This window comes from Carlito syrichta, unplaced genomic scaffold (genome assembly GCF_000164805.1).
Source record: "Carlito syrichta isolate Samal-C Ts95f unplaced genomic scaffold, Tarsius_syrichta-2.0.1 Scaffold77363, whole genome shotgun sequence".
Lineage (NCBI taxonomy): Eukaryota > Metazoa > Chordata > Mammalia > Primates > Tarsiidae > Carlito > Carlito syrichta.
The window spans coordinates 29,761-50,765 of record NW_007021459.1 but is presented as its reverse complement, the minus strand read 5'-3'; the positions used below and the strand labels follow the sequence as shown (position 1 = coordinate 50,765).

Here is a 21,005-nt window from a genome sequence, read left to right as displayed (position 1 = left end):
CACCCTTCTGAGTCCCTCCTCTCCTTTATTTCTCTAGTGAAATCTCTCCCATGTTCTGGAGGCTTCACAGCAGTGCCCATGGTCTATACACTGACATTTGAGGGCCAGGAAAGAAGCCACATGTGGTGGGATCAGCTTCAGGGGTTAAATGTGGGCATCTGTGTAAATCTCCCCAAGGAAATCCGACCCCACAAGGATCCTGAGTGCTTGCGCGCCCTCTCCTCCCTGCCCACCTGGCACGCAAGCCCCTGGCCTGCCTGCAAGTGCTTGCCATGATCCCCAGCCCTCCCCATGCCAGGGTCTAACAGGAGAGGGGCCCTACCAGATGACAGCAGGTGGCCTTCCTGCAAGCAGTGACAGTGGAAGATGAGATACCAGACTGGTGGTTAGAAAGAGCGGGTCTTTTTTTTTAAGTGACAAAGTAGGATTTATTGAGGACAGAAAAGCTTCCACAGTGGGAGGGGACCCAAAGGGGTTGCCCAAGAGCAGGTCTTTACTGCAGATCACAGAATTACACAGCAGTCTCTCAGATACATGGCACACATGTCCTGGGGCCACTCCTGAGGAGTTTATTGCATAAAATATTTTAAAACAGTGTGGGCACGGCCCAGACTCCCGTCGGCAACTTCTCTGGAGAGGCAGAGGGCTGGCTCTGGGGCTTATCATGGCAAGGAGGTCACTCACGCAGGCCTCACCCCTGCCACCTCCGGGGGCACCTCCAGGAATGTTCCCCCAGGCCCAGATCCACCCCAGGTGGGGCTCCTGTGTCCTCAGGAGTTCAGGCAATGGCGGCTCTGGCCAGGTGTGCCGGGGGCTCAGGTGCCTGCATCACACACAGGTTCCCATCCTCCATGCCAGAGCACAGTGCCTCCCCTGCCTGCCACCCCCTTGGCTCACTACACCACCCACTCCAGACTGGGTTGATGACTCAGCAGCCTATCACCCTGAAGGGGCGGGCAGGCTCACTTGACAGTGACAGGCAGGTCACTGGGGGCCTCCAACCCCATGCCACACAGGTGCTAGGGCTGACAGTTCTGCAGGTCCGGGCATGGGGGAGCCTCAGCTCCGCCCCCAGACCCTAAGGCTCTGAATCCGTTTGGAAATAATCCTAGGCCCAGCCCATCCCAAGACCCCTCCAAAGGGCAATCTGCTCTCAGGAGACTTCTCTGTCCTGCAGCGGCCCTTTGGGGAAGGTGGCTTCACGAGACTGGCTGGCAGCACCCACACACCCCACATGCCAGAGCCAGCCGCGCTCCACAGCACAGCTCAAGGCAGGCCGTCATGGTGCACAGGCCAGTCATTGGTCTGTGGTCAGTCTGTAGGCGGTGTGACCCTGGGAGCCGCAGAGGTGGCCTGGAACACATGCACTTGCCCAACTTGCAGAGGTGAGGGGGAACAGGGCACATAGGATGACGACCTTCCGTGAGCCTGGGAAGGTGCAAAGTGCTGACAGTGCTGCTTCCAGTGACGTCTGTGGGACTGAGTCCCAGGCAAGAGAAGGGGCTCTGATGCCAGGAAGGGGGTGGGTGCTCAGGTGAGGGCACGGGGCAGGGACAAGAGGGATGGGAAAAAATGCAGGCATCACCAGGACAGGTCCTGCTCTGCTGTCAGGCAGTTCGGTACAAGGCAGTTCAGGCCACAGAAGGCACTGGGTGGGCCAACAGCCCCATGCCCACAGTGGCCAGCCCACCTGTCTGCTACTGCCTCCAGCCAGGCCCAAGGGACTCCTTGCATCGGCTGGGGGTGAAAGCCTGGCTTCCTGGGGTGATTCGTGTAGGGTCAATAAAAAAATATTTTCTGTTGAAATAGGAGGGGGAAAAATCCACTTTAAAAAACTAGACTTTTAATCAGGAACGTGGAACTGAAAATGCTCCCCAAGTCCATTTCCACAGTGTTGAGCAGCCCTAGTGGGGGTGCCAGGCAGGGTACCAGGACCACTCCAGGAGGAGGCAAGGGAGGCCGGTGGAGGCCCATCCATCCCCAACAGGACAGGTGGTGACGGCCCTGCCTCAGTCAGCCAGGGTGGTGGGGAGACCATGGCAGCATCTGGGCCTCTTTGGGACCGTGCTCTGGTCACATCTGAGGTTCTTCCCAACAAGGGACATGGCTGTGACACTGTGAGCAGGGTGGCCCGGGCTGACGGCAAAGCCAGCTGATGGGGATGCGCCATGCTCACCCCCACCTCAGGTCAGGAGATGGGCCTAGCCAAGGATGCTCTGCTCCTGGTACTTGCGCCGGCGGGCACAGCGGGGACAGCCCTTTCTCACCACGGCCTGGCAGCTCCGGTGGAAGACAGTCTTGCACTCAGCACACCTGGGGGAGAATGGCCAACTGTGGTGCTGGTGGGGTGGAGGCTGCCCTGGGCCAGGCTAGACAGTGCTTGTGCCGAGCACCCCGTGTGGCTGTGGCTCAGACCAGCCTCACACGGTGCTTATCCAACATCATGGCACATGCAGGCACTCTCTCCCTGCTCACTCGGAAGGGCTGCTTGAGCCTCACTAAGTGCTTTCTGGCCTGGGTGCTTCTGCAGTGGCTGCAGAAGCAGGGCAGTGAGCGCCAGCACCAGACCCACTCAGGCAGCACCTCCAGTCCCTCCTCAGCCCAAGCGCAGCTGTGAGCAAGGCTGGGCTCCTGGGAGGGCTCGGCTCATCCCCCGGGCTGGCCTGGAGCCAGCCACAACGGCCCAGGGCAGTGCAAGGTTCAAGATGCTCCTGCCCAGAGTGGCCAGCCAGTGGCGGCAGCGAGCAGGAAGGAGCAAGGCCGCATACCTGACGGTGGTGTCGAACTCAAACGGGAAGATGATGTCGTGGTGGCGGCAGATCTGGCAGATGAAGCCGCGCTGGGTGCAGAGGTCGCAGTGGTACACATGCTGGGAGGCGAAGGCGATCAGGGCCTGGAGGAATGCCTCATACACACCCTCTGCGATCTGGGGGACGCACAGCAGCCTTGAGGCACTGGCCCAGGGCATGCTCCCATTTTCTCCTGAGCGGGACAAGGCCTTGCCCGGACCAGGCGATGCAGCATCCACACTGAGGGACTGACAGACAGACCCACACTCCCGGCCCTCCCAGGGAAGATGCTGGGGCTTGTTGGTTCCAAGGGTAGGCCCGGCCTGGGAGGGCTCTCCCAGGCCCCTCCACCACCTCCTGGGGCCCTCTGGAGGGGCAGGGGGCACGACTCTCACCTGCTGCAGGTCAGCCACGCTGAACTTGTGGGGTGACTCCAGCAGGTAATTCCTGTGGTTGAGCCTTCAGGAAATACAAGGCCGTTAGCGGCTTCCAAGCCTGGCCAGCCTGTGGTGCTGTTTTGCCTTCTCAGTGGTGCTCACCTGGTGCACACACCTCCCTCCCGGAGCCGCCTGGACTCAGACCTGGCCATCAAGGTCACTGACTGCTGGGGGGCATTGGGCAAGTCCCCTAACCTCTCTGAGCCTTGGGTTTCCTCCTGAGAAGCGTAAATGTCTCAAAGGTCTCGGCCTGGTGCCAAGCACACAGTAAACACCTAATTAATGGTCATGAAGGCTGACGACACTATGAGCAACACTACAAATGGGGCACGTGTTTTGCACATATTCGTGTATTCTACCCTCAATAACCCTGGGAGCATCATAATCCCTATTTTGAGAAGAGGAGGAAACAGAGACACCAAACAGCTCACCCAAGGTCACACAGCTAGAGGTGACAGCTGGAGCCCAGCACAGGAGTCTGGTTCTGGTCCCCGTGAATAGCTGGCGGCCATTATAATTACCACCACCATGAATGTCCAGGAAAAGTGCTGGGACAGAAATACACGTGGCCTCTGTCCTGCTACAGCCCTGGTGTGGCTAAGGGACATTTAGGTGTTTGTCTTTGTGCTACATGAGAGCAGCCAGGCTGTGTCCCAGCACAGTATATCTAACTGGGGGGCAGAGCAGAGGGCTGGGGCACAGCCACACTCCCAGCTCTGGCTTCTACTGTGTCGTGGCAGGGACCTGTGGTCACATCCTGTGGGACAGGGAGGAAACACCTGCAGAAAACCCCTGCAACAGCCCCGCCTGGCCCCATGGTGTGTGTGGGTACTGGGGGGCAGGGGGACACTTGGTCAGAGGATGCCCGGACATCTGGGGCAGGATGGCATCGGGCCCTGGGGCTCAGGGGCAGGCTGTGGGGCCCCTGAAAGGGGGCTCAGTCACTTCCTGACTGGTGGCCTTAGCTATGGTCGGGGGGCCAGTCTGGGTGGAGATGGGGAGCCAGGCAGGCCATGTGGCACCCATGGGGTGGGGACACTGCCAGTGGGCCCCAGTGGACCATGCTGGGCTCCCCAGGGAATGTCCTGCTCTCTGGCAACAGGAAGCTGCCATTTATCACCAGGAAAACATGGGGTGAGGGGCTGGGGGTGTGGTTGGCCGCCAACTGGTGGGGAGGAGGGCTATGTGAACAGAGCTGACTCTGCTGCCTGCCCAGTGCAGTTGGGGAGGCCACCCTGCCTGGAGTCCCTGCACATTGGGCTCACTGCTCTTGGCGAGGCCTGTGCAGTTTCTCCACCAGTCAAGGCCAGGAGAGGGCGCAGGCAGGGGGAGTGGTCACTTCCGCTCCGGGCCACCAGGAAAGAAAAAGCCACACACACTAGGGCACAGACCTGCTCTGGGCCTCAGTTTCCCCACCCCACACCTGTCCCCTGCATGAGGCTGCCCACCTGGGGAAGGCACTGAGGACCCTGCAGGACTCGGGAGGTGGTAGGAGCAGATGTGGCATCTCTGCTGCTATGTCCAGTGAAGGGGTGAGACGGGACCCAGCAAGGACAGGGAGGCCTGTGGACTCGGGCAGAGGCCTGGGTGCTGCCCATCTCCCAGGCCCCACCCTCTCCTCTGCCCACCCTCCCTGGCTGTTGGGAGGAGACCTGAGGTCCGGTGGGGGCAACCCTGGGGGCGCTTCTGTCATGGCTCCCTCCAGAGGTCTGAGAGGGCACGCTTGGACTTCTCTGCCCTGAAGACGTGTTCCAGGCCTGCCGGGGAGTCTCTTTCTCTGAGGGCCCGACCAGGCAGCTGCACTGGCAGGGGAGGGTGCCTCCCGCCTTCCCCCACATCTCAGACCTGCAGCTCCGGCTTTCCTCTGGCCGGCTCCAGGGTTTGGGCCCCAACTTCTGCCTCTCAGGGCTCCGTCTCCACTGCCTACATCCCAGCTGCCCGTGTGCCCTTTTCTAAACCGACGGTCAGATGGGACAGTCCATGCTTAAAACGCCCAGGGCTCCTAGGGGCAGATGAAGTCCTAGGGCTCATCTATGGGTGCAGCCCTATGACGCCAGCCCTCTGACGCCAGGTGTCTGGAGTGTCCCCCCACCCACCCGGGACTCCTGGCCAAGGGACCCAGGCCCTCCCGCCCTCTCTCCCTTTCCTAAACCTAGGTCAGTGCACAGTGCATGGTGCCACTGGCATTGCGGCAGCACAAGTAGGCGAGGTGAGGTAGGGCAGGCGTGGTGAGCTGGCAGGGGATGGGAACCATGCGCTGCACCCCTCTGAAGACTGACTGTCTCTGTAAAGAACAAAGGAAAAGCAGCCCACAGCCCCTTGGCTCAGAAGACGTCTCCGCCAGGCGCCCCAGCCCCTGTGCAGCTGGGTCAGTACCCTCCCGGGCACATGTCATGCCCACCCAGGCCTTGCAGGCAGCCTGTACCTCCACCCGGAGGCTGCAGGGGCACAGGACCACCGGCTCACGCCAGGGAAGGGAAGGCTGATGCTGAGGAGCCCGGTGGCTTTCTGACTCGCTGGGCAGGGCTGCTACCTGCCTCCTTCCCCAGCTCTGCACTGCTTCCGAACGAGTCCTCTGCAAGGGCTGGGTGCACACCAGGCACACAGGACCACTGCCCAAGGATGACCCACAGGGCCAGGAGAAGAGGCAGGACTGCCTGCACCCCGCCACACAGGCTGGCTCAGATGGGGCCATAAAGCCCCTGACCAAACCATGGCAGCAGGGCATGGCAGGTGAGGGGCCGGTCCGGAACTCTCCCTGCAGGCACTGGTCTACACTGGGATATAGGTCTCTGCAGGAGCCCAGCCCCTGGACCAGGGAGGATTAGAGGCACTGTAGCTCCAGTCAGGTTCTCCCTGCTCGGCTCATGCCTGGTGCCTTTGTGGCCGGCACCTGCTGCTCCTTCTGTCCGGAATGCTCTTCTGCTCTTTCTTCCCCTTCCTGGTTCTTACTCCTTTCTCAGACCTCACCTTAGAAGTCATTTCCTCCAGGAAGCCTGCCCTGCTTCGCCCTGCTCTAGTCTGGGTTGGATGGCTCACCCTTGTCCCCCGGGTGTTCCACCCCTCCCTCATCCCCAGGTGGAGGTACCAGATGACCCACCTGCCCTCCCTGCCAGGCCAGTGGCTTCAGAGGGCAGGGCAACTCTGCCTTGCTCAGTGTGTAACCAACACTCCTGCTCAGCTCCTGGCACTTGGTATGTTCTCAACACACGTTTTTGAGTGAACAAATGAATACCCGAATATCCCCCCACATCACCCCCAAAGGGGGAAGTAGTTTCCCAAGTCTGACAGGTGTTTCTCCCAAGTAGATACCTTACCTGAGCACTGGCCCTGTGCACGTGTGGGTGTGTGGGTGTGCAGGTTCAGGTGCTGGATACACAGATGCGTGGATGGGAACATGGGTAGGTGTTCAGGTGTGTGGCTGCGCAGGTAGGTGGGTGGGGGTATAGGAGCATGTGAATGGTGTGTGGGTACAGGCGCATGGGTGTGGACACAGGTGCGTGGGTGTGCAGGGATGTGTGGGCACAAGCAAGCATGTGGGCAGGTGTGTGAGTACAGGTTTGCGTGTGGGTGGGTGTGCAGGTGCAGGTGAGTGTGGGTGGATGTGGACACAGGTGCATGGGCACGCAGATGCGCGGGCACAGGGGCCTCACCTCTTGCTCAGCTCCTTCAGGGCGCCGCTGCGGCACAGGCCCAGGTAGTCCCCCAGAAGCTTCAGCTGCTCGCGGCTCCTCCCAACCAGGCGCATGTGCTCCACATGCTCATACAGAGACGCGTTCACCAGCTGCAAGTTGATGAGGGGCTGGGTGCGGATCTGTGTGAGGAACCTCAGGGCCTGCCGGCAGACCTGAACCACCAGGCGAGGTGGGAGGGATGGCTGCTAAGTGGGTGCTAGGCTGCGAGCAAGCCCACCCATGCCCCCAAGTGCCAACCTAAGCCTGAGGTTCAGAGAGAGGGTGCGGCTTAGCCGAGGCCACACAGCTCATCTGCGGTGAGGTCCAGCTCTGAGCCCACCTCCTGTGAGGGCACCGGTGCTGCCCCTCCCCAAGCAGGCCAAGGTGGGGGCCCTCTGGCCAACATCCTCCCTGGACCTCAGCCCCCTCCCACTCCTTCCTGGTCTCCCGGCCCCCATTTTCCTGCCTAAAGGCAAAGGTGCTCCAGGTGGCTGAGCTCAGTCACAGGAAGCTGCAGTCCACACTCAGCTTGACCAGTTTCCTGCTCCCTCCCCTCACACCAGCGACCAGGGTGGAAAGGTTCCACCCTCCGCCCTGACCCTGACACCAGTGCCAGTCACCAACACCTGCTCCTTGCCAAACACTGGGTGGGGGACCAAGACCACATATCCCCTCATCCCCACTCCAGAAATGAGGAAACCGAGGCTCAGAGGAGCAACCGGCCCTTAGAAAGCAGGGTCCAGGCCTGAGCCAAGGGGCTGTCCTGAACACCAGGCTGCCACATCAGCTCATGGGAAAGCCCTCCCCATGCTGTCCTCACTGCATAACAAGCACAAGGGGCTGGTCTGCTCTCCACAGCTGTAGGGTCAGAGTGGGACTGAATGCTGCCCCCACTGTTTCCCACCTGTGTGACCTGGGGAAACTTAGCCTCCTGTGACTTGGTTTCCTCATCTGTAAAACAAGGACAAGGAGAGCACCTAGGCCCACAGGTTTGAGGCCTTACTGTTCACCGTGGCTGCCCTGTCTGGCCCACTGTGCCAAGTACAGCCCCTGGATGGATGTCAGCCAAGACTGGGTGTTGTTCCCATGGGGCCACTTCAAGTTTAGATGGTGGCAGTCCTTCTGCCCTCCCGGTCCAGGGCCTGGCATGTGCCATGTCCTCAGTCAGTGTGAGTTGCTGTCAGCTGCTTTGAGTGCCTGGAGTGGCCCCAGTCCCCTGGGACCTGCCCATGTGTGGGGCTAGGACTATGGCCTCCACAGCAATGGACTAGCTCCTTCTCTTCCTTCTCTGCCCTGAGTTACCAGGCCCCCCCACCAGGGCAGCCCAGGGGCAAACTCCCCGGTGACAGGTCAAATTGCCACTCAGTCTGAGCCCAGCTCCTCCCCAACTCTGACCTGGCCCCTGGGTGAGGCTCAGATGACAGAACATGCAGGAATGTGTACCCAACACTGCCAAGGATACAGACAGGCAGGGTCTTGTGCTCTCCAGGGCCTGCTGTCATCCTGAGGACAGCGACAAGATGGACAGAGAGTAGCCCCAGGAATGGGCTGACGTCCTGCTGAGGGCCGGCCAGGCACGAGCCGGCCAGCCAGAGTGACCGCAGCAAATAAGGCCCCGGGTGCCAGCCACTTTGCTGTGAATGCTCTTGTCTTTCCTGGCCCGTCCAGAGGTCTCTGAGGGAGGGCTGGGGGGTCCTGGTCTCAGATATGCCTAGTATTGTCACTTCTAGTTAGAAGCAGAAATGACATGAGAGTTTCAGCCAGAGGAAGGGGACATTGCCACCACAGAGCCGGGCCCTGCAACAGTGAGTGCATGTGAGATCAAAGGGCTCCTGGCGTTTCTGAGGTTTCATTTTCTGTATGTAGTTAGTTAAGTATTTGACACTGAGGGCAGGGGTGTGGACAAGGCAAACAACAAGAAAGCCAATATGAGGCCAACCTCTTTGGGGTTCCTCTCCCCAGGGAGGTGAGGCTGGTGAAACTCAGAGTCACCTTCCTACACTCCGATGAGGGCACAGCCACATGAGATGCTCTCCCTGGCTCTCGGGAGGAGCAGCTGGCTTCTTCCTCGTGTTTGTGTGTCTGGGTCTCAGTAGAAAGCCACGTTTGAGCCTCTTGGGCAGACCCTGACCAACAGAATGAAGGGAGGTGTGGTGGCCCCAAGGAAGGAAGGGCACTGTTCCAAATGGCTAGCATGCATCACCACACCTGTCCCGCCAGCAGCCCGACACAGACTCTGCTGCCAACCCCCTCCTCAGATGAGGAAGCTGAAGCTCATTTGCCCCTGGCCACCCAGCTGGAAAGTGGCCAAGCTCAGCTGGAGAGGAGGAGAGTGGGAGAGGTCAGAGGACATAGTGTTCACCCCGGGGTGTCATATCAAGAGGACACAGCAGGTCATCAGGCAGCATGGGTCCAGTCTGAGCACAAATTACAAAAAGTAGATGCATATGTCAGTAAACGCCCAGAAAAGGGCATACCCTGAAATGTCAACAATACTGTGATTTGTCTTTGGGTTTTTCTGTCATTTAAAAATGTTTAACAACAAACATGTATTATGTTAATAAAGCAGGGAGCCCCAGAAAAGTGTACTTTCAAAACCATGAGGTAAGGCCATGCAGGGCCTGAAGGGGGTGTGGCCACTCTGGCCTCACAGGACTGGTGAGAGCGAAGCTGACCCCTTGGAGGACACAGCAAATCAGCTCGTCCACCCACACCTATCCACCCAACCATCTATGCATCCAGTCCATCTTCTTCCTTCCTTCCCATCCGTCATCTCAACGTATCATATCGAATCTAAAGATGGTGTCAGTAGTCTGTGTATCCATCTCCCTATCTATCTAAAGAAAGTCAGTCCACCTATCTATCTCACTGCCTAGCCATCTCTATCTAAAGACAGAGTCGGTTCATCTGTCTGTCTTTCTCTCTCTCATGTCTGGTTGCTGGTGCTGTCTGTTGCTGTTGGACTCCCCTGAGATGGGGCAGCCAATGACAGAACCGCCCAGGGTGGTGGACAGGCCACAGCCTTCTTCTGGTTTGCTCCCTGATGTCAGTGCCTGAGCCAGTGACCCAGCTTCCCTAGGGCCAGACTCCTCACACAGAGAACAGCAGCAGTGAGGAAGCTTGAGCTCCCTAGCACCCGGTAGCCCTGTGTGGCTGTGAGGGGCAGCAGGGGCTTACCGGGCGCTTGGCGAGGTCCCAGTTGTGGATGATCCGGGCCGGAATCACCGAGGCATCGTCTTGGTGACAGATGTCACAGTAATAGAGGCCAGAGAAGGCACAGAGCTTGGGTCGTACAAAGGAGAAGCCAATCTGCCGGGAGCAGCCTGGGGAGATGAGTGGCAGGTGAGCGCGGGGCCGGGGTCAGCCCTAGCCATGCAGAGCCACTATGGCACAAAGATCCACTAGTTCATTTTGTTGAAAGGAAAGTACCAAGGTAAAACTGTATTTCATATTTCCCCCACTCAGAACCAGCCCTACTAATTAATCTTTACAACAACACACTGTAAGAACTGTCACAATTTCACAGCTCAGAGAGGTTAAGAAGCCTGCCAGAGGCCAGGTGCAGTTGCTCACATCTGTCATCCCAGTACTTTGGGAGGCCGAGATGAGAGGACTGCCTGAGTCCACAGGTTCGATACCAGCCTGGGCAACTTGGCGAGACCTTGTCTCTACAATAAATCAAAAAATTGGCTGGGCATGGTGGCGTGAGCCTGTAGTTCCAACTACTTGGAAGACTGAGGCCATGAGCATGCCACTGCACTCCAGCATGGATGACAGAGTGAGACTCTGACTCAAAAAAAGGAAGCCTGCCAGTCACACTGCAATTAAACAGCATGGGTGGTATTCAAGCCTGGGTGTGGCTGGCTACAGTGCCTGCATTCTGCCCTATGACACTGGCTGCCTACTCAGTGTCCCCACTTCCGCCCCCGCAGTGCCAGCCTCCTCTATGTCATCCCTCACCAGGGCCCGAAAATGGAGCCACCTAAGTCAGGGCCTAGGAAAGCAGCGAAGAGCTGCAGGATGCGGCCAGAAACAGGGCTCAGGCAGGTGGGAAGCTGACAGGAGCAAGGTAGTCTGTGCATCGCCTGTGCCCTGAGGACAGTGGGGCAGGGCCCTCTGTACAGGCCATGGCAGTGGGCGTGGGGTGTGCCCGGGCAAAAGGTCAAAGCCCAACTCAGATCCTGAACACAAACGCTGCTCCCCCAGGGGAGGCAGAAGGGTCCCCAGGGCTCAGGACCAGCTCATCACTGCCTCACCCTGACCTTCACCTAGTTTGTTCAAGGCTGCATTTCAGCGTCTATAAAATTCAGCTCCTAGTGCTGTTTCCTGGGGTTACTACAAAGGGTAAATGAGACAGGTTCCAGAAGTGTCCTGCCAACTGTGAAACACCAGATGTCAATGGGGTGTTTGCCTGGCCTGGGTCATGTACCAGGGGGTGAGGAGGCCCAAGCTCCTCAGTGTCATGGCCACTGGCAGGCTGGCGGGTGGCAATGTTCGCACCCACAGGCAGAGAACCCTCCCCACAAACCCTGGAGCCCCCTCTGGCCTGGTCTCCACAGGCTGATGAGCCAAGTGTGAGCAATGGGTATGGCCAGGGGGAGCTGGCCTGGACAATGTCTGCAGAAGCTCTGCCCTGCCTGGCGTCTCCTGGTCTCAGGGGCCGACCACAGGCCACTTCCTTCCAGACGCCCGAAGGAGGCTTCTCCATGCACCCCAACATGACGACTCTTTCACCATGGCTCAGCCTTTCGCTCTGGCCTTCTGCAGCAGCAGCCACGTCACAGGCCGCCAAGGGCCATGGGGGAGAGATGCCATCTGCCCCTGCATGGCAGGAAAGAGCTAACCACAGAACGTAGGTGGGAACATCATGCAGCCTTGAACAGTATGGTGGGGAGTCCGGCCAACAAGGACCTGATTCTGCCTCTGCCACTTGCTAGCTGTGTGACCTTGAGACAAGGTACTTGCCAGCTCTGCACCTCCGTTTTCTCATCTAGGAGTAGAAATAATAGCAGCACCTATCTCTATAGGATTGTGGTAAGGATTAAATTAGGCAACCCAAACAGCAACCGGCACACAAGTGCTAGATGTGATGATGGGGATGACACAGATGAGCAGATCTGGAATTGCATCACAATGCAGAAAAAGCCGAGCTGTGGAACAATGGTGGCCACAAGTCACATCTGCCTTGCCCATTTACATACACGGAAATGGAAAATTCGGCTCCTCAGCCATGCTGGCCACATTTCAAGCACCCCATCGCCACATGTGGCTCACAATCATGGCATCAGATAGCACAGCTCTGTGGCATTTCTCATCACAGAAAGTCCTATTGGGCAGCAGCGAATAGCAAGAGCTCATTTTTGTAACTTAAAAAATGGTGTCCTCTTGCAAAAGTATGCATAACTATTTGAAGGGACACCATGCCCCTGCTCCAAAGGAATATGATAGTATAGTAGTAAGATGATGAAGGCCAGTGATGGTGGCTCATGCCTGTCATCTCAGCACTTTGGGATGCTGAGGCGGGAGAATCACTTGAGGCCAGGAGTTTAATTTTTGTAGAGACAAGGTCTCTACAAAAATTAAAAAATTAGCAGGGCATGGTGGCACACGCCTACAGTTCCAGTTACTCAGGACGCGGAGGCAGGAGGATCATCTGAGCCCAGGTTGAGGCTGTGGGGAGCAGTGATTGGGACACTGAACTCCAGTCTGGGTGACAGAGTAAGACACTAACTCAAAGAAAAAAAAAAAGATGAAGTGGGTGTGATTCCCCAAGACAAAGCAGTAAGTAGCAGAGCCACCTCTAGGCCCCACTCCCCAGCAGGAGGTGGCAGGAGAGGGAAGGTAAGCAGGGCACTGGCCCCAGGGGCTGTGGAGGAGGTGCAGAGGCATAGCCACATAGGCAAGCCTCATCCATTGCCTACTGGGGAGAGGTGGAGGGACCCGGGAGGCAGAGAGGGGATGGCAGGCTGGAGGCGGGGCGGGGTGCAACAGCACCTGCGCAGAAGCAGCCCTGGGCATCCAGGCCCTTCTCTGTGGGGATGGCCACCAGGTATTGCAGCAGGAAGCCATTCTCCCGTGTGGCAGCCTTCAGCACCTCCTGACAGTTTTCGTCCAGACTCCCGCTGAGCGTCACCGCCTCCTCCGCTGTCTCCAGGTAGGACGCCAGGACCTTGCGGACCAGGTCTCGCCACAGCGCGGCCTCCTCGGCGTTCCCAGCCTGCAGCTTCAGGATGGCCTTGGCCGTGATGATCTTGAAGAAGGCTGGGCCCCCAAGGCTGGTGTCTGGCAGGATGTCCCGGATGGTCTCCACGCCATGGCTGTCACTCAGCAACTTCTCATTGTTCCTCACACGGAAGCACTTCAGGCACTCCAGGGACAGGGAGAAAATGTAGGGCACCCAGGTCCTGTCCGTATACAAGTACAGCAGTGACTCCTTGATGGCGTCTGGCTCGGAAACCTGCGCGGACAACCAGTCTAATGGTGTGCCCAGGGGGGCTGCTGGCTCCGAGAGTGGGTCACCCTGGGGCTCCTTGGGGGCATCCTCGGGCTGCTCAGGGTACTGGACATTCACCCAGTCATCCTCCTGCTGGGGCCGGACCTTCTGCAAGGCCTCCCGCACACGCTCCAGCCAGTCCTCGGCTTCGTCCCGTGAAGAGGCTCGCAGGGCCAGCCTCCGGCCGGAGAAGACCAACTCAAAGCGTCCATCGCTGTGAGCCGGCCCTACGGCCTCACAGCGCAGCAGGGAGCAGCTTTCCATGCAGGTGCGCTCCCCATGGCCTGGGTAAAGGCGGAGCTCCAGCGGGGACAGCTCGCAGAAGAGCTCCCTCCAGATGCCCATGGCGCCCCGCCGCTCCACCGCGCCTAGTTTCAGGAGCCCCCGGAATGGGTTGGACAGCCCTGTGGGAGAAAGAGGCACTTTAGACTCCAGCTCACCCTGGTCCTGCCCAAGGCACCCCCTGGGGCCGTGTCCTGCAAAAGGATGCAGGCCAGCCACAGGTGCTGCCTAATGGGGTCCCAAAAGCCCCCTGCTGCTGACTGGTTTCCTGTATTTCCCTGACGACCCAGACACTCCCTAAGAAGATAAAAGTGCTCAGAAGACCACCTCACGAGCCACTCCCCGCCTACCCCCTCTGTTGTGGGGTGAACTGCTTGTGCTCCCGCGAGGCCAACTCCCCCCATTTCTGCAGGAGTTCCTCCCCCACACCTATACAAGGACAAGGATATCCCCCAGTGCCTGCCCTCGCCCCTGTACTGTCCCCTCTCCCTTCTCTGCTCTTCCCACCCACACTCAAGGCTGCCGGCCCCCATCTTAATGTCTCCAGTTACAGCCTCAGCCCTTCCAGAAACCGCTGGAGGAGCCATCCAAGCCGACTCTGGCTTCCCTGCTCCCCCTCCTCCTGAGCCCGCTCTGGGGGCTTCTGTTCCCCTCATTGCACTGACACTGCTCCCGGCATGACTGCCAGTGCCCTCCTGCTGCCGCATTCGAAGGCCACACCTCAATGCTTACCCTCTGTGCTGGTGGCTTCCTGCTCCCCGGGCTCAACCTGAGTACCAGGGGCGCAGGCCGGGCCTGTCTCCTCGCCTGCTCCCCGGGGCTCTGTGCCCAGCTCTCATCTCCAGCCTGGACCTCACCCTTGAACTTCAGATTCATATATCCACCTGCTCTGTGAGTGTTTAAAGACATGCCCAAAACAAGGCCCCAGTGCTCCCCCTGCAGGCCTGTCTCTTCCCGAGTGTCCTCATCTCACAAAACAGCAAAGCACACCCTACCAGCTGCTAGAGCTGAGGACCTCAGAGCCACCAGGAACGTTCTTCCACAAGCCCTTGGCACCACCTTCCCCACTTGTTCTCACCTTCCTGGTCTGCCTCCCAGGTTGGCCACCGCCACTCTGGCCTGGTGGCCTCCTAAGAGGTCTTTTTCCCCTTGTAGTCCTTCAATGTAGGGACCACAGTGACCTGCTTAAAGGCAAGCCAGAGCGTGTCCCTCCCCCACAGTCCTCAGAGGCCAAGGGGCTGCCCCACCAATGACCCTTCATGCATGCGCCTGCCCTACCTTCTCTCCAGCTGCTCTGGGCTCTGCTGCTCCCAGATGTGCCAAACAGGTTCGGGCACAGGGTCTGTGCACTTGATCTCCCTGCTTGAAATGGATCACCTCAGGCCACCCCCACTCCTCAAGCATCACCTTTGGGAGGGCATCCCCAGCCCCTGCATGAGACTGTGCACCTTCCACTGGAACCCCTGGTCTGCTGCCCTCCATGGTGCTCACCACCACCATGCGCTGCTGACTCAGTGATGTTCTCACTCCTGTCTCCCCCCCAAAGCATACACCCCACAAAGAGAGGATGCTGCTTTGCATCCTGCTGTGTCCGCAGCACCTGGAACAGTGCCTGGCACATCACAGACACTCCACAAACATTGGCTGAGTGTCCATGCCACAGGCTGACCAGTACACTCTACTCTTGGGGTCTGCCGCCAGTCAGGGGGTCCAAAGTCACTCAGTCCTCTCTCCCAGCCTGGACTAGCCTTGAGGTTTCAAACTGCTGTACAGGGGCCTCTGCCCTCAGGGAGCCTGAGGCCTAGACACACAGCCCGCCTCCACTGGCACGGCCAGAGTCCAGCCACCACAGGGCTGACAGCAGCCTGCAGACCCAGCTCCACCCGTGCTGCCCAAGCCAGGGCCTGCCAGCTGCTGAGTTCCCTGCCGAGTCACTGCAAATGGAAATGAGGAGGGAAGGGGACTGGCTCCAGGACAAACTGTGTTTATCTGTTTTGAATAGGAAACCAATTAACAGGGTTACGGAAAATTAAGGCTGCGATTATTTCAGGTTTTCTGGAATTTCACAGGTATGGAGATCGAGCTGGCCTCCCTGGACAGCACTGGGAGACAACCAAACAACAGCCCATGCAGGTATCACATAAACATCTGGGATAAAGGATGTTGGAAGGACCAGGAACACCCTCAGGCTCCAAGGGCAGGGCTTCCTGTGAACTACAGTCAAGAGTCTTCCATAGTCATAAGTTTTATAGAGAAGTTCCAGGAAAAATATTTCCAGGCTCAAGAAGCAAGACAGTATTGTTGTGCTCCAGAGGCACTTTTGAGTATGACTTTATCAGAAAATAAAAGTACTTTTCTTGGAATGTTACCTTCAATGACTAAACACAAGTGCTCCTGGGATTACTTTCTGGGATGAAGTTTTCCCGTGAGAACATACCTCCCATTGGGTAGGGCCTGGGACGTGACAGCTAGGTGAAAGGCACACTCCCTGCAGACCTGCCCAGCAAGGACCCTGAGGGTCACTTCCCCATCTCCCTGTACTGTACCAGCCAGAAGTTTTTATGCACTGGGGACCCCAAGGCTTACCTGTCTCCCTAGGCTGTATCACCTGGAAGTTCTTATGTGCCCAGGGACCTGAGAGTCACTTTCCCATCTAGCTGGAAGTTCTTATTCAACCAGGGCTCTAAGGGGTACCTACCCATCTGCCTGCGATGCACCACCCGGAAGTTCTTATGCTCCTGCATGGGGGCTGCCTCGGTGTTCTTGCTTCCCGGGGAAGGCACACAGGCTTTGTCTAAGGCCCCCAGGGAGTAGCTTTTCCTTGGTCCTTGAGAAAAATGCCTGTGAAGACCAGGTCTTGACTCTCGAGTCCCTTGGGAAGGTGCCACTGAGTCATCTTTGGCACTCTCTGGAGCCCTCTCTTGGGGAGGCCGGTAGAAGTCATCTTCAGAGATCCAGCTCTTGCTTTTCTGATGAGAAAGAAGTAAAGATAGAGCCTGTGACTCTCATGCTATGAAACTGAGCCACTGAAAGTTCACAGTTCAGTCATTTTGGTATATTCAGAGTTGGGCAACCATCACCACAATCTAAGTGGAGAACATTTTCATCACCCTGAAAAGAAACCCCAAACCCATCAGCATTACCCCATGTCCCCCGACTACCCCAGCGTGAAGCAACCACAAACCCACTTTCTGCCCCTCTCGATTTGCCTGTCCTGCCTGTCCTGACATCTCATCCGAAGGAAGCACACAACGTGACCTCTCGCGCCTGGCTCCCCCACTTCCGCGAAGGGCCTCAGGCTCATTCCTTCTGTGGCGTATACGGGTACTTCATTCCTTGTTAGCACCGAGTACCAGACGTGCCTTGTTTGGTTTATCCGCTCATCGGCTGATGGACGTTTGGGTGGTTTCCACTTGTTGGCTATTGGGAATGACGCTGCCATGAACAGGTGTCTGAGAATTCTCGCGGGGACTTGGTTTCATTTTCCTGGGCATGTCCCTAGGAGTGGAATTGCTGGGTCATGAGTAACTCTACATTTTACTTCTTGAGAAACTGCCAGGCTGTTTTCCACAGTGGCTGCACCATTTTACATTCTCCCCAGCAATGTATGAGGGTTGCGATTTCTCCACACACTCCCTACAGTTTATTACTATTTGTCTTCTTGATTACAGCCATCCTGATGGCTGTGAAGTGCTATCTCATGTGGCTTTGCTTTCTATTTGCCTAATGACTTTTCATGTGTATATTGGTCATTTATACATCTTTTTTGGAGAAAAATTTATTCAAATCTTTGCCCATTTAAAAACTGGGTTCTTTCTGCTATTGAGCTGTGTTGCGGGTTGAATTGTGGTCCCTGAATAGACATGTTGAAATCCTCATCCCTGTACCTTACTGGAAATACAGTCTTTGCGGATACAATTACTTAAGATGAGGGCACAGGAATAGAGTGATCCCTTCACCCAGTATGACTGATACCCTTAAGAGGAGAGGAGATGCACAGAGGAAAATCCCAGTGAAAGCTAATTAAGGGGGAGGATGCTCTCCCAGACACAAAAGTTTTTTCTTTCAATGAGGGCCAATTTGCCTGCTTTCTTTGGTCATGCTTCTGGCATTGCAGTTGAGAAACCACTGCCTAAGCCAGTGCCACCAAGACTTACTCCTGTGCCTTCTGCTGAGCTTGGCAGTTTAGCTGTCGTGTATGTCTCTGACCCATTTTGAGTTAATTTGTGTAAGGTGTCAGGAAGGGTGCAACCATGTTCCCGTGCATGTGGATATCCAGGTGCCCCTGCACGCAGGTTTTGAGATAAGAAAGGCCTGGTGAGCAGGCCTCAGGGTCCTCCCGGGTCGCTGCTGCCTGTGCCCTCCACACCGTGCAGGCCCTGCAACCCCAGGCAGCTGGACCCTGTTCCTTCCCTTCTGCTCTGAGTCTGAGTGGCTCACTGGCTGGGGGAAGTGGGGTCTGGGGCCTGGTCTTGTGGGAATGAATTCTAGTTCCTTTTCTCAGGATTTCAAGCCCCTCCCCCTGCCTTTCTGTGTCTCAGCAGGGAAGAGCAAAGGCAAGGAAGCTGGCTGGGCCTCCTAAGTGGCTGTCCACACAGAGGAAATGAGTCACAAAAGGGATGAGACCAGTCTTGTTGGTTAGTTACGTGCCACCAACCTCACCCAGACATTGCTATTTTCAGACACCAGATCAAGAAGGTGCTCCTTAGCTGGGCTCGGTGGCTCAGCCTATAATCCCACACCTTTGGGAGGCTGAGGTGAGTGGATTGCCTGAGCCCGTGGGTTCGAGACCCGCCTGGGCAGCGAGACCTCATCTCTACAATAAATCAAAAACTCAGCCGGGTATGGTAGTGCGTGCCTGTAATTCCGGCTACGCGGAAGGCAGAGGCGGAAGGATCGCCGGAGCCCAGCAGGTCGAGGCTGCGGTGGCCAGGAGCGGCCACTGCACTCCAGTCTGGGCGACAGAGTGAGACTCTGACTCAAAAAAAGAAAAAGAAGGTGCTCCTTACTATGTAGACAGAGGAGTTGGCCTCGGGCTGCCTAGAAGGGCTGGACAGGTGAATTCACTGAGATGCTACTAGATGTCTTAAGCCAAGGGAGGCGGGTTCTGACTCAGGCACTTGGGGCCACACAGAACTGAGCCCTTGGAACTGGCAGGAGCTTCCTTCTGCTGCTGATGGGACATGTGTCAGTCAGGGAGGCCACAGGAACGTCTATAACACCGACTCCAAACGAAGTCTGCCCAGGCCATCAAGACCCTGAAGACACAGGCAGACATGTGCTGTCCTGGCCAACTCACATACACCTGGGGAGTCCTGTGTCTCCTGCCCTCACCCACGGCCCTCACGGGGGACTTGCATCCCTCAAGACCTCAAGACTAGGAGGCGCCTGCCACCTCGTCCCGGAAGCTTCTCTCACCCTCCCCAGTTGGGTCAGGGAGCCCCATGGGAAACCCATGAGAGTCTGTGCTTACCCCATCCTAGCCCTACTAGGCTGTTTGGAACTGTTATTTTTCTTGGTATCTCCAGCAAAAGTGCTGCACAGAGTCATAAAAGGTGAGAAACAAAGTCCTGACGATGCCAACATCTTTACATAAAATGACAAAGGTCGCTGAGGGAAGGAAGGAAACATGTGAATTTCAGGATTATGGATGTCCACCAGGCAAGCTTCTGTCTCCACTAGGAAATGTTCAGATAGTCTGTGGTCCATAGGTCAGCTGCCAGGAGGTGACGCTCTAGGGAAAACTTCCCGCTCTCTTAAGCAGCTGGGAAACAGTGGGCTCACGGGTCCTCGGAGCTTCTGCCCTCGTCTGGCAGGGCCCTAAGACAGTGACCCTCCTGGGGATGGGGAGGAGAGAGCCTAAGAAGGAACCCAGAACCTACCCTCCTTCCCACCCTTCTCCTCCCCTTTACCCTCCTCCTCATCGCCCTCCTCTTCACCGCCCTCCTCCCTACCACCCTCCTCCCCTCCACCCTCCTCCCCATCGCCCTCCTCTCCACCTCCCTCCTGCAGCATTCAGGGCCTGCATCTGGCCAGCTCCCTGTCCCTCTAACAGTGGGTGGGGGATCAGTACTACTGAGGAGCTATACCAGAGCAGCACCTGCCACCCAGAACCCAGGACAGAGGAATGCCACCTGGAGCTGCTGAAGACACTGTGACATCCCAGAGAGGCGTCTGGCTGAGAAATCAGGTCTCTGGGCTGCTCTTGGGGGGACAGGATCTTTTGTCCAATCTGTCTGTATGATGCTAGGCAAGGGCCTGCCTGTACCCATAACTGAGGGCAGGGGCCAAAGGCCTCGGGCAGACAGCCCATGGCACAATGATGAGGACTGAGTTGCACAACTCAGATGGCCCTCTGAAAGTCAATGTACAGCCTGACCCCAGACACACAGACCCTCAAGAGCCCCTGTCTGCACCCATCCTTCCTGGCACTCAGCACGAGGGTCATTATGACGTGCATAATCACACATCTCTCTGTGTCTGACCCCACAGGGTGGGCCCTTGTCTGTCCTGCTCCTTCGTGCTTGGCTCACAGTAGGTGCTTTGTGTCCAGTGAATTTTAAACATTTTTTAAAAGACTGGATGGCTCTCAGCACCATAAAACTTAACAGTGACCACAACATCCCCCCTCACAGTGTCAAATGAAAAGCCCCTGCTAGGTGACAGGAGACAGGAAGATGGGGACTCTGGGGCAGATAGACAGGCCAGCCCCATGTTGTCCAGGGCAAGGAGCCAGCAGGCAGCAGCGGTACCCGAGGACTGTCTACCCACACCTCCCCTGTGAGATCAACACAGGGAGAGGAACACTGATCTTGGCACCAGATGCTTTGAGTCCACGATCCCCAAGCAACCTCCAGCATCCAGACTTCCCTGGGGCGGTAGGGAGGTGGGGCCTGCCCTGGTCAGACTGAGCAGACCACCCATCCACTTGATGGTGGACAGACAGGCTGGCAGCTCAACAGTCTCCTGAGAGCTCAGGAACTACTCAGAACAATCCTCTCTCCTAGGTCATGCCTGGGTGGATGAGGTGGGCATGGAAGCAAGCAGGCCCTTCCCATCACAAAGCAAGTGAGGAAGATGGAAAACAAACCAATCAGTAAAGAGAGACACCAACTGCAGCTGCACTCAGAGAGTGTTACAGCCAAGCAGACACATGGGACAGGGCACGTTCTAGATGCCAGGTCAGGTCAGGGAGGGCTGAGACAAGAGGCAGAAGGAGGGGACCCCAAGCGTTGGCCCCAGGTTGGAGAGAGTGTGCTCTGAGGAGCTGCAAGGAAGGGCCTTGCTGCCAGCAGGCTGTCCTGTGCCCCATCCCCCACCCCACTCCCCA

The 21,005-nt window shown here is 57.3% G+C and overlaps 1 protein-coding gene across 1 annotated transcript in view; it reads right to left on the bottom strand.

The window, feature by feature from the left end:
• Positions 1-1,499: 1,499 nt before the first annotated feature.
• The window catches only part of PLEKHM1 (pleckstrin homology and RUN domain containing M1), a 41,663-nt gene continuing 22,157 nt past the window's right edge, over positions 1,500-21,005 (bottom strand). The window contains exons 6-12 of the mRNA XM_008054120.2: positions 16,374-16,644; positions 12,895-13,797; positions 10,078-10,223; positions 6,880-7,073; positions 3,185-3,248; positions 2,769-2,926; positions 1,500-2,313 (exon numbers count right to left, since the gene is read on the bottom strand). Coding sequence (XP_008052311.1) covers positions 2,202-2,313; positions 2,769-2,926; positions 3,185-3,248; positions 6,880-7,073; positions 10,078-10,223; positions 12,895-13,797; positions 16,374-16,644 — 1,848 coding nt within the window. The 3' untranslated portion in view covers positions 1,500-2,201. The remainder of the gene's footprint in view (positions 2,314-2,768; positions 2,927-3,184; positions 3,249-6,879; positions 7,074-10,077; positions 10,224-12,894; positions 13,798-16,373; positions 16,645-21,005) is intronic.